The sequence below is a fragment of the Drosophila mojavensis genome, unplaced genomic scaffold (assembly GCF_018153725.1).
Source record: "Drosophila mojavensis isolate 15081-1352.22 unplaced genomic scaffold, ASM1815372v1 contig_74, whole genome shotgun sequence".
Classification (NCBI taxonomy): domain Eukaryota; kingdom Metazoa; phylum Arthropoda; class Insecta; order Diptera; family Drosophilidae; genus Drosophila; species Drosophila mojavensis.
The window spans coordinates 3,891,588-3,907,657 of NW_025318899.1; the positions used below are offsets into that span (position 1 = coordinate 3,891,588).

The 16,070-nt window shown below is 39.3% G+C and overlaps 1 protein-coding gene and 1 long non-coding RNA gene across 2 annotated transcripts in view; one reads left to right on the top strand and one right to left on the bottom strand.

Annotated features, from left to right (window-relative positions):
• The window catches only part of LOC116804328, a 92,650-nt gene that overhangs the window by 21,076 nt on the left and 55,504 nt on the right, over positions 1–16,070 (top strand). The window contains exon 2 of the long non-coding RNA XR_004364287.2: positions 790–813. This is a non-coding gene — a long non-coding RNA (uncharacterized LOC116804328). The remainder of the gene's footprint in view (positions 1–789; positions 814–16,070) is intronic.
• Positions 1,139–4,995, bottom strand: LOC6581358. The gene has a single exon (XM_044009601.1). It carries the CDS (start codon positions 2,747–2,749, stop codon positions 2,384–2,386), a length of 366 nt encoding a protein of 121 aa, XP_043865536.1. The 5' UTR covers positions 2,750–4,995; the 3' UTR covers positions 1,139–2,383.

The following is a 16,070-nucleotide window of genomic DNA, read 5'->3' on the forward strand; positions in this document are numbered from 1 at the left end:
CCGGCATTGTTCTATGGCTGAATGGGTTTTCGCTTAGCTGAGGTCGCGTCGAGTGTTAACTGACACTCGGTCACGGGCACAGTCAGGTGCCAGCTACAGTGAGCACTTGAAACGAAAGCCCAGCGAACGTACATTAGAAAGGTACACCAAACATAGAAATCTCTAATTACTTTCAATTAAATAGTCACAAACAGTAACCACAAAAAAAAAAACTTAGATTCTTATATTAAAATGATTGTAACTTTCTGTAGGAAAGGTTTCGAGCTTAAGAGCTGTTTACCATTTACTTAAAGGCCTTCTCCGAAAATTGCCTAGAAAGGTAGCCGCAGTCGTTGTTCGACTTTCACAACTCTTAAACTGTTTTTCTTTCTTTCAAAATTGCATGCTGCATGTCAGACAGGGACAGCTGCAGACTGACATGAGAATCGCATAGAGCGGCGGCCATTCACCGCATCGCACAAAAACTGTATTTGTTTTAGACCTGCAATGATTACAGCGAAAAGAAAAGAAAATAAATATTTAAAAAAATATATATCATAAAAAAATCAGCAATAATATTTGCATTATGTTTTATCTACTGTCGCGCAGGTCGTATAGTAATTTGTTGTTGTTGTTTGTTTGGAGTTTTGAAAGCGCATTTTGAAAGCATTAAATTTATGTCACCCGACTGGCCATTGTTGACTTTTATGCGTCTGACGCTGTCAGCGCAATATTCCATATTGATTTTTGAATTTTAAATAATAAACAATATATTTATTCTATTGTTTTATTTTTTTCCTTTCGTTTCAGCATTTAAAGGCCAACAATCGATAGGTAAGCGTTCAGCTCTGACTTCTCCTCTCCACAGTTTTTTGTTGTGCTGCTTATTAAAAAGCTGGCATAGGCACTTTAAAAATGGAAAACCGCTTGCACACACACACACGCGCTGCTGCAGCACATTTTTAGTTTCTTGGCATTTGTTTTTCTTCTGCTTTTTTTCTTCTCCAGAATTGGGACAACAAGAGGCATAAATAACCAGCATGCCAACAGATAGAGATAGAGAGTAGCAAGAAAAGCTAAACGAAACTCTGAAAACTCAGTAGCCAACAGCACTTAGAATAGCAAACACAAAACAGGCGACAAACTCATGAGACGGGATTGGGTGCGGAGCGGGGCGGGAGAGTGTTAGTGGGTCTAAAGGTATTGCAACTAAATAAAAATGCGCCTGTGCCAAGATGAGAGACAAAGCGAAGCCTCCGACTCGATATGCCCCTTTGCCCGTTGGCATTGGGCAAAAAGAAAGCGCCGCAACGCCTGGCAAAACAGTTACCGGTTCTGAGACAGACGGACAGGTTTACTTTTCCGTTGGGTACGCTATCTAAGTGTGTGTGTGTGTGCGTGTGCGTGTGCCGCTGCGTGGCTGTGAGTGACAAATCAAGCGAGAAAAAAAGCCCGTGCGAGAACCGCTTGAAACGTCAATGGCCAGCAGAGCAGCTGTTGCAATTGCCGACTAACCGAGTGCAACCACTAAAAAGTACTTGCTAGAGATGGGCGCGTGAGTGGGATTGCAAAATGAGAGAACAGTTCGAAATAATAAGAATATGAATTATTAAATAAAGTAATATAGAATAAGAGAAGATTTGGCGATAATAAGTATGAGAATTGTAGTATAGTAATATTAGATGTTAAAAGACATGAAATATGTCTATAGGGTAGAATCGTGTAACAATCGATAGACTATTGATATATTTATTGTGATTGGGCTGGAGTTCAAATAAGAGCTGTGGGGTATAATAGCATAGCTATTATTAGTCATCTGAAGTAATTATACCCTGTGAAGTAATTATAGTCTGTGAGACTAGGTTTTAATGTAGAAATACCATGAAATAATAAGATATATCAAATTATTTTTCTCATTTTAATTTCAAATTGAATATTCCCATAAATACACTTAAAGTTAACTTTATTGCTACTATTCCTATGCCCCTGCCCATATTCTGCTGCTAAAGTTCGTTTCCACTTGCACCGTGTCACACTCTCCGCTCTATTAGCCGCTGCATAATGGCTGCAGGAAATTGAAAAACTTGCCAGTTGCGGCTGTTGTTCTTGTTCCTCTAGCTGTGGCTGGGGCTGTGGCTGTGGCTGTGCTATGGCTGTGGCTCTGCAGTTAGTTGCTGTTGCACTTTCTTTGCGCTCAGCCCGAAAAGTCGCCCCCTGGTGCACGTCGACGGTGTCAGAAGCCAAACACTTTGGCTTGTTTTTCGTTCACACCCAGCGAGCTGGCTCAGCCACAGCAGCAGCAGCAACAGCAGCAGCCACAGCAGTTGCTCTTTGATGATTTATGCGCCTTTATTGCATATCGCTTTAACTCGGAGATCTTAACGTAAACGCCGCGGCGCTGCAACTAATCTATCTTAAACTGGATGCTGTTTGAGCTTCCAGCCTCGAGCTTCGAGCGTGTTGCGTGCTGTAGCCGTTGTTGCTTCTGTTGCTGTTGCTTCAGCTGCTGGCGCTGCATATTTTGCTCGAGTATGTCGCGATATTGACGTTCACGATTCAGTGCGCTGCGCTCCTGATAGCTCGGCGCCGCCAGCTGCCATTGGCAACGTTGCTGCCAGATTAATTCATTGGTCAGCTGCAGCTTGGTGCTGGCCACGCGCATCAGGCGACGGCAGCGCTTCGGGCGCCTCAGCTCCTGGCAGTGCAAGTACAGGGCATAGCCCAGGCTCTCCATGATTCTATTGCCGCTTCTGCTCCCAAACTCGGACATTGTCAGCTGTCTAATTTGTCAATTGAGTAGATTTATTTTTGCTCTCACAGTGTGAAACACTTTCGTTGCGTGTCGCTCAACAAATGATGCAATTTCTGCATTGGCAGACAGAATTTAAAGGCTGACAGGTAGCTTTAGGCTGACAGGTAGATAAGTGACCCATTTTTGCCAGGTTTGAGTGGGTTGATGTGGCTACAGCTATGGGCAATCCAGGTCAGTGACTGGTGTCTTACAAAAAGGTGCTAAACTGTAGTTGGTAACGGAAAAAGGTGATTATTAAGAGCTCTTCATAGCACATGGCCTAAATCTTATATAACTTGCAAACAGGATCAACTCAAATTGTTTTTACCTATTTTTTTGCTAATTAAATATCGCATGTCTTGGGCTTGCACAGAAATTTTGCTCTCTAAAGTTAGGTTAAGTGAAATGGGAATAGAATATAGGCAGATTAAAAATATAATTCATTTTATGAAATAGGATAGAAGTCTTCAATTTTCCTTACTTGAAATGAGAATAACTACGAGGGAATTTACTTGGCTTAGTTTTATACTGAATGAATGCAGCAGTTGTGGATTTTCCAATAAGATTTTACATAGCATGAGATATTTCGCCAAAGTCTCTTGTTGTTCTAGCAATGCTATCAACTGCTAGTGTTAGTTACTTCTATAATTGTAACTTTTTTATGGTACATTTCCGGCTTTGGTTGCTTTCTGCCCTCCATCAACTGATCAGGCAATTAGCTGGCCAATCAAGTTTATATATAGCCCCTATTTCATCTGGCTGGAGAGTTCAGACTTTATAATCTAATCGTAAGCTCCGCAGCTTAGACAAATCTATGGCTAGCGGAAAAAACAAGCGCTCTTTGGCTTCATTTTTTGTTTGTTAGCTGGTGCTACCCCGTGGCTGTTGCTGATGCTGCTGCTGCTGCTGTTGTTGTTGATGCTGTTGCCATTTGCAAATGCGCTTTGCATGTTGCTGCTAATTGGCAACAGTTGTCGATTGGAAGAGTTTTTCTAGACGCTTTTGGTTCTAGCCTCGTTTACGTTTAGGTTTTCGTTACGTTTGGACGTGGATTGCATGATTAATGAACGCCGTTATGCTTTTACGAGCAGAGCCAGCTCTTCAACAGCGGCAGCAGCAGCAGCAGCAACAGTCGCAGTGGCAGTGCCAACAGCTGCCATGTAATTTGAGCGCATGCGTCGCTGCCTCTGCCGCATCGCTGCCTGGGTCTGGGCCCAAATGTGAGCTGTTGCATAAGTCGGCATTTGCTGTTTGTTGTTGTTGTTGTTGTTGCTGCTGCTACTGCCGGCACCTCCATAAAACTGCGCACAAGAAACAATAAAACACCAGCAAATTAGAAATTACCTTTTATGTGCAATACGAGGCAAGCAAACACACGCAGAGACCGAACAACAACAACAACAACGACAGCAGCAATGTAAAAAAAATGGTAACAAATTTACACACAATGCACAGTTGGCCAGAAGCGGTAGCCATGGGGGGCGGGGCAGGGCTGATGGTCTGCCTGGTGCGTGCGTTACGTCAGCCTCAACGGCAAGCAGACGCCTCATTAAGGCAGGCCAGCGCTTCGCTACGTTAATCGGAACTATATAGATAAAGCTATATCCACCATGTGTGAGGCGGAAATTAAAGCTGCCCTAATGGGCGCTCGTCGTGCACAGTTGCAGCTCAAAGATGCAAAGCTGCAAAGTTGCAAAGCTGCAAACGATGTAAATGTAGCTGCAACTGTGCGCAACGCTGAGCATCTTCAATTGATGGCTCAACTCTTGGCAGATCTACAGCTAATTAAGCCTGTATGTATACATTATATATAGCTAAATAAAGACAGAGTATTACTGGTATATAAGTAAAACTTCTGCTGTACAAAAGTCAGCTGATGCTCAAAACTTTTGTCAGCTGCCGTTGCATTACAATTTTATAACCGAAAATACGCAAAAATGTAACTCTTTCTACCTCTACCTCTACCTCTCGCCACATCTACCCACAACCGACTCTTGCTCTGCTTCAATAACAAACTTTTTCGGCTCTGGTATGAAAAATTGTATTTTTCGCAAAACAAAACAGGAACAAAATTGCAACTAAAAATAAATATAACACATAAAGCAACTACAACTGGCCATCCGCATCAAAATGCACATAAATAATAAAAATAACCAGTAACAGGAACCAACACATAGCATAGGAATGGCATAGCATGGTATGGCATGGCATGGAATGAAATGGAATGGAATCATCATCATCATCATCAGCAACAAACAACATTTAAAGGTTTTTGTTTCGACAACTGTTAATAATAAAAATAAAAATAGTAAAGCATAGAGAACTAGAGCTGTCTGCTAAAATTATGAAATTAATTTTCAAAAATTTTAATTATGCAACACTGGCTGCAACATGCAAATTGAATACAACATCAAAAGTTGCCACTAGTCTACAATTGTAACTATGTGTGGTGGTAGCTGGCATAGAGGATTAGAGTTTTCTATAGACAGAGAGAGAGTGAGAGAGAGAGAGAGAGGGATTTAGGGGCAGACAGAGAGCATATAAGCTTAGCTACAAACTGTGTAATGCATAGATGATGGAAGGTTGAGACCAGAAATTGAACAGAGCGAGAAGGAGAGATAGATGAATAGAGCAGAGCAGAGGAATTGAATTGTATATCAAAATATCAGACAGGTATGAGAGCTGTTTAAGCATCTGATCTTGATTTTAAAATAATATTCTTTCAATTTTTATGGGGACTATTTTCTTTTGAAAATGTATTTTGTTTGATTTGTTATATTTCATATATCATAAATATATTTGTAGATAAATGAAAATACTATATACATAGCTCAACCAATATAATATTGAACTATGTCAAGAGTATACAAGCTGTGATCTGTTATTCGCTTAAAATTTTCAACTCTGTCCCTTACAGCATGTTTATGCATAGTATTTTTTCGGTTTTGTTGTTGTTGCTATTTTAGTTTCAGTTTCTAGTCGAGCGTTGGCCACAGTGGCTGTCATTAAATTGTGCGCACGCATACTCTTATGCGTGCTTAAGATACACACATACAGACCCACTCGCACACACACGCTCACACACACATGTGCGTGCCGTGGGAATCATTGTGGACAGCGGGCTTTGGCTACCGCTGCTCAACTTTGATTAGAGTTAAGCCCTAAATTAGTTGCCTCTGTTGGACATTGGTTGGCGACCTTTTGGGGTCCCATAGTCAGCGTTTGTTTACCTTTCGCTTTGTGGGGCATAATAATCAAGTCATGAGGTTTGCAACGCACGCACACTTACACACTCACTCATATGCACATAAATCGTAAGTTCTTAATTAGCATGTCGAGATGTCTTGATTTGTTGCCCAGCACGAAGCAGATTTGTTTTTTTTATATATGTTAATAAGAAATATTTAGCAAGGCCATAAGAATTATACTTCTTAGTTATTTTTGGGCCATACAATATAATAATTTGCATTATATGGGGAGCTTAGCTGATACTAATTGCAGCCATAACCAGATATTAGACATGATAATGAATCGAAATGAATTTAGCTGAAGAATTAGAATATAAAAGATAATGTAATTAACATAAATCAAATTGTATGAGATATATGTATAACAAAAAAATATTAAGATGAAATATAAAATTTAAAATATAAAACATAAAAAATATAAAATATAAAATATGAAATATAAAATATAAAATATAAAATATAAAATATAAAATATAAAATATAAAATATAAAATATAAAATATAAAATATAAAATATAAAATATAAAATATAAAATATAAAATATAAAATATAAAATATAAAATATAAAATATAAAAATTAAAATATAAAATATAATAGAAACAATGGCTTAGCTTAGCTCTGAGCTGCATGATAATATTTAATGGATCTCACGTAATAATATATACATCGATAGGTATGGATAAGAAAGCCCTTAAAGTGCATTTCAGATTCGTGGATTTCCTTTTCTGTTTGTCTGTTACATGGTCCAAGCCAAAGTGGCCAAAGGGGCGTTATTAATGTGCCACACGCTCTTGAAACAATTCAAGTGTTAATCGTTCTGATTCAGCCAGCTGACAGGCAGACAAGCACGATAACAACAACAGTAACAGCCGCAACAACAACAGCAACAACAACCAACAGTTGTTGGCTTAAAGGAAACGGGAAATGGCAATACGATAAGTTGGCTCTGGAACTTATTAGCGCAGAGTTTAATAGGCTCAATTAATGTCAACTGCGTTGCCTTAAGGCCAAGTGAAATTTTCGCTCTATTGTTGTTGGCATTTGTTTTTTTTTTTTTTTGGGATTTTTTCTACGCCAACAGCGAAACGAAAGTTTTCTTTTTGTTGTTGCAAACAACAACAAAAAATATATTAAATAAAACTTTTCGAATTGAACATTTGTCCAAATGCATAAAAATTAATTAACAAGTCTCAGCTGCGAGCAGATGATTAAGAGGAAGCAGAATTCTTTTTTTTTTGAAAATTGAGCAAAGAAAATCAAACAGAATCTGAAGCAAAGGCAGCAACACCAACAGCAGCAACAGCAGCAGCAGAATTTTTAATTGGCTTTTCAAGCAGATTCGTGTTGCTGTTGACGTTGGCGTCGTCTTTCGCACATTTAAGCCTAATTAACTTTCTACTTAACGCTCAGTTTTCATGTACTGAATGAATCTTAGCTGCTCAGCCTGTGCATTTGGCATTGTTTGTTAGCCGTTGTTATTGTTGCTGTTGCACTGCGTCAACTTCTAATTTCATTTGAAGTCAGCGCGTCCGCTTTGATGCCACGGCCAGGCGTTGTATGCTGCTATGAAAAGGTGAAAAGTAGGTGAATGTTAAGCGGCAGCCAAGACTCAACATTGTTGTAAGAAAAAAATAAAAAACAGTAACAAGAACAACAAAAGAAAAACGACACTAACAACAGCAACAGCAGCAGCTCGCACAATGACGAAAAGTAAACAACATTTAGCGCAAATGCTGAAAACAACGCACACAACAACAACAGCTACAGCAACAGCAACAACAACAACTGGCAGGGAAAAGAAAACGTGCAAAAGGGTTATACAGTCAGCAGCAAGAACAGCAGCAACAACAAAGCGGCCAAAAACAAAAGACAAACAAAACAAAGCATATCAACTTGAAATGCTACACCCAAAGCCCACTCGTAAAGCTACCTCGTAAACCCCCAATATAAGACGGCTCTATGCCAGCTATTGTTGCTGTTGTTGCCATTGCTGCTGCTGTTGCTGTTGCTGTTGCTATTGATGTTGTTGCTGTTGTTGCTGCTGTAGCTGTTGCTGATGGCGCTGATAACTTGACTGTATGTAAAGTCCATTGCTGCTGCCTTTGCCTTTGCCTTTGCCGTTTGCCTTTGTCGTCTTCGTCTGTTGCTGCTGTTGCTTCGCCCTCACCGGAAGCGCATATTAAGCGTTTTTAATTTCCAGTTTCGCACAACTTCAAATTGTTTGCCAAGCAACAACAGCAACTCAAAAGAAACTGTTGCTAGCACATTTTTTCTATTTTTTCTCTTTACTTGCTGTATATGGACATATATAGATTTATCAATCATAATGCAAGGTTAGCTTGAAGAGATGCAAATGTTTTTGTTTTATTGAATTATAAGAGCAACAGCAGATGCAAATATAAGCTGCATATGCAGAGAATCATATTTCTTTTTGAGTGTATTTATCTTAATATCTCGAGTATTTTCCGCAGTCTAGGTTAAGGCTTTGGCTCAGCTCAACATCCATATGTATATGTATGCTGTGGATTTTTATGAAATTTATTGTTTTTGATTTGACCTTCTTTAAAGCAAAGTTAAATCTTAAAGAGTTAAGGATGAATCGCCACTGAAATATCTAGCATTGAATGCTGATATTTAATTTCTTAATTGCACAGCACAAAATACGGTTGCAGTCGGGTGTAATTGACTATGTTTATAAAAAATGTGTAATGTAGACATTATTTTCAACATACTTTACTCATCATTATCATAGAATTTTCGTATCTCAGCTCTAGACGAGCTACGACATCTGCTTCTCACGTTTCCATCACTAGTTGACAAAGTAGACAATGGCTGGCAATGAACACAATTCACGTTGTTGCAGCTACCAAAGAGACAGCCACAAAGGGACAACAACAAATGACAAGCAACAAGCAACAACAATAACAGTGATAACTAACATGCATGACAATTCACGTGGCTTTGGAACCTTTTTTGGCTGTGATCTTTTCGCAATCTTCTCTTTGTTGTGCGTTTTGTTTCCTGTGTTGTTATTGTTGCTGCTTCTGTTGAGTGTGAGAAATTTAATTAAATATGTTTATTTTTATACAATTTGATTGTATTTTGTTTTGCCAAGGCAGAAAGAGAGAGTGAGAGAGAGAGAGAGAGTGAGAGAGAGAGCGAGAGAGAGAGAGAGAGAATGCAGCTCTTAATTTGCCTTTACATAATGAGTGGCGCTATCAAAATTTAATTACAATATTTCGTGTCGCCGTTGGCCATTTGTGACCCTGCCTCTAGCTGTCTGCCTGCCTGCCTGACTGCCTGTTGCAATTTTTTTGCTGTCCCGACTTTGACATTAATCATTCGCTATTTTGCGCTGGCCGTGAGGTGTTAATGATGAACCAGCCAGGTGACAGTTGAGCTGCGCAGCTTTACCTGACCGCCGGAGCTGTGTGCATAAAATATGCAGCTCTGGCGCACGCATTTGACGCACGGCCGATAAATTTTCCAATTTTAACGATTCGCTGAAAATGTCACACAGATTACGTGACTCCGATGCGATTGACATAGTTGCGAGATTTATGCGTGAGCTGCAGTGAAAACCAGGCAGGCACACAGGCACAGGCACAGGCACATGACCATGCCCATGCCCATGCCCATGCCTAGGCCTCTGCCTACTCCCAGAGCCATGCCCTGAACCCTAGACCGAGCAGCCCAACATTGCCTGACTGCCTCTGCCTCTCTCGCATGAACGTGCGCAGCGAGCAATTAGAAAAGCGACAGCGGCAGCAACAACAACTACCATGACAACAACAACAACAACAGGTAGACAGCGGCGCCCACAACGACAGCTAATTTAAATGCCGCGTGTTTGCCCAGACCCCAGACCAGACAGTTGGTCGCACTGGCTCGCAGTTCGAGTGAAAGATCACGACCAAAAAGTTGGCTGCGTTACCAGCAACAGCAGCAGCAACAGCAACAACAGCAACAGCCACAGCAGCAACAACAACAACAACGTGCAACTTAACGACAATGTTGGAGGCGGCACATGAAAGTTTACAGCGTCGGCAAAAATTGTTTGGCGCATTATTACGAATGCCCTGTAGTTAAATAAAAGCGTGAAACGAGTTGTGGAGACTTTTTAAAATGGGTAGCTGAATACAAAATTATGTTGCTTTAAATTCTAGCTAAAGTAAATGTGGCTAAGACTATAGTTAATTAGTTAATTTTGTAGGCTTTAGCTTTTATCTGAAAATATTTCAAATTAATTCTATAAATATTAAAAATATATAACTACTATTAAACTTAAACAAAAATATTAATTTTTTTTATATGGCAAATAAAGTTGGTCAATTTTCCTGCTTCAAGCCATTTTTCTTGACCCTCATCCAAATAACTTTCCCAAGCTAAAGCATCCTCTGTCTCTGCCCCTTAAAGGGTATCTTCAAGCACATCAACACTGCGCATTCGAACACACCCAGCTGGTTTATTATCTTTGAGTGCAGTGAAAAAGGAAAGCGAAAACGAAAACGACGCCGAAAACCAAAAAGCGAAAATTGGGGCTGGGCGCTTAGCGGGAATTCTCGAAGTAGAAGAAGTTGGAAGGAAAGAAGAAAAAAGGGTTTGTACATATCTGAGCGATGTTTGACAGAATTGAAGAATTTTTATTTGACAATGGCTGAGAATTTAATATTGCAGACAAGTGGACAAAGAGCGAGCGAGCATGAATCGAGATTACGGCAACGATTGAAAATTGAAAACTAAATTAAGAATTCAATTTTTCACTTCAATTGCAAATTATGTGTATTGTGTTTAGCTACGCATTCCATTTTTAAATTACCTTCTTCTACTTGTTCTTCAGCTGCTCTCTTTATTTGTATTCCATTTCGCTTTCAATTTGTCGTTTGGGCACTTTTCTAATTTCCCTTTAGCTGCAATGCAAAAAATTGCAAATGTTAAGTATACGCCCGTTTGTACCGTCAGCTACAATGTTGTTTGCCAGTGTGATTATTTTGTCAACTTCAGCTGCAGCTGCTGCGACTGCTGTTGCTGCTGCTGCTGCTGCTGCATTTGCATTGCATTAGCTAGCTGCTTGGCTGGCTGGCTGTAACAGTCACGCCCCCTCAAAAATGTTTTAATGTGCGGCGGCGACATTCTTAATGCTGCTGTGTCCCTTCTAGGGGCTAGAGCCGAGCGGCATTTGCCTCACTCATTCATTCATTCACTCATTCACTTGCTTATTCAGACCCACATGCAACTTTCATTCATACAAACTGCTTTGCGTCGCAGCCCATGAATGCATTGCGCCGTGGAAAATAACCGTGATGGGGGGAAAAAATATGTGCAGAATGAAAATGAAAATGAAAAAATCGTAAATAAGAGCGCAAAAGGCTGCAAATAAAACACGACGCACACACGCCTTTGGCTGCCAGACATGGACAAACACCCAGAGACGAAGTCAGAGTCAGAGGCGGAGACAAGGACAGAGACAGCGACGGAAGACGGAGACGGGAAGACAGAGTGAGAGAGTGAGAGGGATAGATAGAGGCACAGAGACCGTGTCAGACACAAGGCAAGCCGACCCAGACCAAACCTATCCTTCTCTGCATTTTTGCTGCACAATTTATGTCTTTTAATGAAAATGAAAAAGAGAGTAAAATCAAAATAAAATACAAACAGAAAAGAAAAGAGAAGCCGTTCAACACGCTAATAACTTTGCAAAGCAAATGTGCGACTGCCTGTGCCAGCCCTGCCACATAACACACGACACACACACACACACACACACACACATACATATATATAGACTATTATATGGCGGCCCATAAGTTACGCTTGGCATTAAGTGTGGCGCTTACGAAATTAGTTGTCCGGGGCGTGCAGCATAATGTGGCATTGCTTTCATGCTTCACGTTTGGGTCCATTTGTAAAGCGGGCAGCAGTTAAAAATGTTCGAGCCGACACGATTCGAGCCAATTTGCCTTTTTGCCTGGTTAATTATATATCATTGGCTATGGCCCAAAACAACTTGAGACAACAGCATTGCTTATATATGGCATGGTAAGAGTGCTCCAATTAGCAATGGCTGACGAGTAGATACCCTGTAGTTAGCTGGGCAGACAATGGGGTAGATATGACCTGATTGGAAGACGTGGAAATGGCCGCTTGCATCTTTTTTGTAGTTTTTCTTTGATATAGATCTATCTATGTATTCATTTCTATAGTAGTAGTAGTTCGGTTACTCATCCACAAGCATAATATACCCCCTCAGCTACCCACTTAAACAGGGCATAAGCCAATATGAAAGCCATCATCAATTAGCTAAGAGAAATGTTGCAATTGCCAACGCTTTCAATGCGATTATGGCCTAATATATCTCTATCTGTTTATAAATATATCTACGTTGACATATACATATATACATCTATATAATTGCAAGTTCAAGCCTGTCATATAATCGGCCGTATTGCACATTAACCTCGAAATGGCAGCAGAACATTTCACTTGGCTTCTCTATACAAATAGATTAAGTGGACAAACATTATGATTTTTATTTTTATTTCGTATTTTTTTTATGACTGGGCTTTTAATGCATTTAATTGCAAATGGGCACAAGTACAAAGCCAAAGCCAGCAACAAAGCAATTCCATTAACGAAATTAAAACCCGAGAACTAAACAAAAGTCGGCCGCAAAGCCGCAAAGAAAGAATGCGGCCAGAGCAGAGCAGAGCAGGCCGCTCAAGCTGATATATTGGACTATTATTGAAGTCAAAGCTAGATGATGCCCATATGAAATGCCAGCTAAATGTGATAAAATTCAGCATGAATTAAATTGAATTGGATTGTATTTAAGCTTGATATCGGGCTAGACATGGCCATTAAGGCTTGTTTAAACAGTTTTCAAAGTGATAAGTCTGAGATAAGAGTCAATTTGAGTAATGAAGGCATGGTTTAGTCTAGCCATATAATATTTAGTGTGATTTGTTTTGGTTTTTTACTAAAATTATTTAATACATGTAAGATATACATATGTATATAATATAATCATAAATATTTAATTACAATTTTTTATATATTTTTTTATTATTTAAATTATTTACTTTATGTATGATATACATATATAATATAATCTTAAATATTTAATAAAATTTATACCTCTATCTCAAACTTAAAATTATTTCATTCTGTTTGGAATTGCTGAAATGAGATATAAATATGTATAAATAAGAATTAAACAAGCTTAAAAATTCATTAAAATTGATTAAATTATGAAAATTTGCAAATTTTGTACTTGAGCTTTTTTGAAACCAAAATCCTTAAACATATTATACATTTTCTTATTTGACTTGAACCGCTTTGAAGTTAGCAAAGTCTTGTCTGACAATAATAAGCTCAAGCAACTTTAGATCTCAAATACTGAAAATTATGTATTTTCCTTGACTTTTGTTAATCTTAAATATACGCGAGTCTTTCTTAAGCTGGCAAAGTCTTGTGTGAAACTTGTTGATTAAAATCAAGATGAATTTCTTTTGAAATTGCTAAATTCTTATAATATCTTTACATGAGTTACAACATATTTCACTGAACTGATCGGCGCTGGCAAGATGTACGCTGGCAAGATGTATCTACAATTTTTAGGAATCAACAGCGTACTTCTTACAAATCAATTTATCTTTCTGAATGGGGTCGCCCACGGCGTGTAATTGGAGCATGGGTCACAAGAGTTTTTCTCAAGTTCCACAGTTCTATGAAAGGCGTATATGATGTGGATAAAGCGGCATTCTTGAACAATTTTTGTTTTTTGCTTGACATGATGTCAGTTTGATTTTTTTTGAGATTTGGGTTGTCTTGTAAAACGGTCATTTGATTTTGTTCAGAAAAAATTAGGTGATTCGTTGTAAGACTAAACAGTATTGAAAGCCTACAAACTATTTTTAGATTAGAATGCGAAAATTGAATCAAAATATCAATTTCTTAAATCAATTGTATTAAGTGCCCATTTAAGTCATCATAATGGTAACAAAACCATAAGTACTTCACACATTTTCTCCAAGTGTACCAAGCCACCGTAATACCCATAGAGGCGTATCAATTACCGACCAGCTGACCAACTGACCGCCGAACCATTTGCGGCTATTGTGAGCCAAAAGCGGAAGTCAATTGCAGGGCAGCCAACAAAGCCAACAAATGGATCACTTTACAGTCTTTGGTCTTGGCCAAAGTGCAGTTGAGCGGCCGTTCAATACAATCCAGTTATATATACCATATATTTAGATATCTTTTGACATATGACTTGACACAAATAATTGAACACAAAAAAAAACGCTGACATTGATATTAATTTTTTGATGTGATTTTTTATGCATTTTTTGTGTGCCTGTCCATAATTGCGTATATGTTGCGGCTCATAGACAGTTGTTATTAATTATTTATTTTTAGTTTTAGTCGTTGTTGTTTGTGTGCATGTTTGTTTTATTGTTCATAAAAGTCCATAATATATAACTCAAATCAACTCAGCTTTAGGTAGCCTTGACTCTTGGCTGGCTTAGAGAGCGGCCGTCTTATTGTTTGGCTCGACTTGGCTTGGCCAACGCAACTTTGTAGCTGTTGCTGTTATTGATTTTGAAAATGCCCCACAATGAACCATAATTGATCACGTTCATGGTCCAATTTGAGCAACAGCGGCATTTCAGGGGCATGGTAAACAATTTTTGGTAAGCCAGCGCCTTGTCAGAACTTTGTTGTTTTGCAGCAGCAGCAGAAGCAGCAGCAGCCGTCGCCTTCGTTTTGGCCAGTGCAATTAAACGAGCAGAGCTCCACTTGAAGGAGCAGCTAAAAGAAGAAGAAGCAGAAACAGAAGAAGAAGCCTCATCAACGTCAGCATCATGAAGTTCATCATGGCCATTGGCCATTGGGGGTGCATTGGCTTCGACTTTGGTTTCTGTTTCATCCAGTTTTAGCTCCAGTTTCCGCATGCCACATGGCCTATAAACTAAAAAGTAACACGAGCGGACACACACACACACACACCACACACACACGCACACGCATAGCAGACCGGACCAGGCCCAGCTCCACTTTGACGTTGATGTCAGAGAAGAGAGGGAAAAAAAAGAAGCTGTATTTACTAAATATATATATAGATATATATATGTATATGTATAGTTGACCTACATCAAGTTTTCAAGCAGCTTGTGTTTGTGTTTCTTTCTTTTTAACCAAAGCTGTTGACTGTGGCTTCTTCGTCAAGCTCATCATCGTGTTCAGCTCAATCATCAGCTTTAACATTATTGTCAGCAACGGCCTCTGCCTTTGCTATGGGCCGGTTTCTGCTTCACTTTTATCTCTCTCTCTATCTGTCTCTCTCTGCTTCTCTCACTCGCAGCTTCCATTGACGTTCAACCACAACATTTGCGCATATTTGGTCAACTGCATTTTTTTTTTCGTCTTGACCACCCCTCTCTCCTTCACTCCCTGTGTGTTTCTATCTCTGTTCGTTATTGTTTTCAATTTGGTACAGCATTTTCATTAATTTTTCAGCAGCTTGTGTATGTCAGTGTGTCGACGTCGTCGTCACCATCGTCTTCTGCGTCTCTTTGTTGTCGTTTTGGTATTTTCTTGTTGTATTTTGTTGCCGCCCACGCATAAATTATTAAAAGCCGTTTGCAGTCTTTGACGTTGGCCAAAAAAAAAAAACAACGTGGGCAAACGTGGTCAAGCTGACAAGAGGTGCGTCGCAGCGTGTGACAGGGGAATCTAACTAGACAACGTCTACGTCATCTCTGAGCGTATCTTGGTCAGTCACGCACCTGACTCGCCCCGCCTCGACTGGCGTCTCTTTCAAAGCTGATTCATAAAAATTTGATTTTATTTGCGGTGCCGGTGTAAAGGTTACTGCAATGCTGGCATTGAAGAAGTTAGGGTATAAAACTATAGCATGTGAGCGATCAGAAACTGATTAAGTTTGATGCCATAATAGCTGAACCTAGAGCGAGCTTGTGAATAAATGCTTATAAAAATTATTGAAATAAAATATATAATATAATGCATAATAAATATCCGTTTTAAATG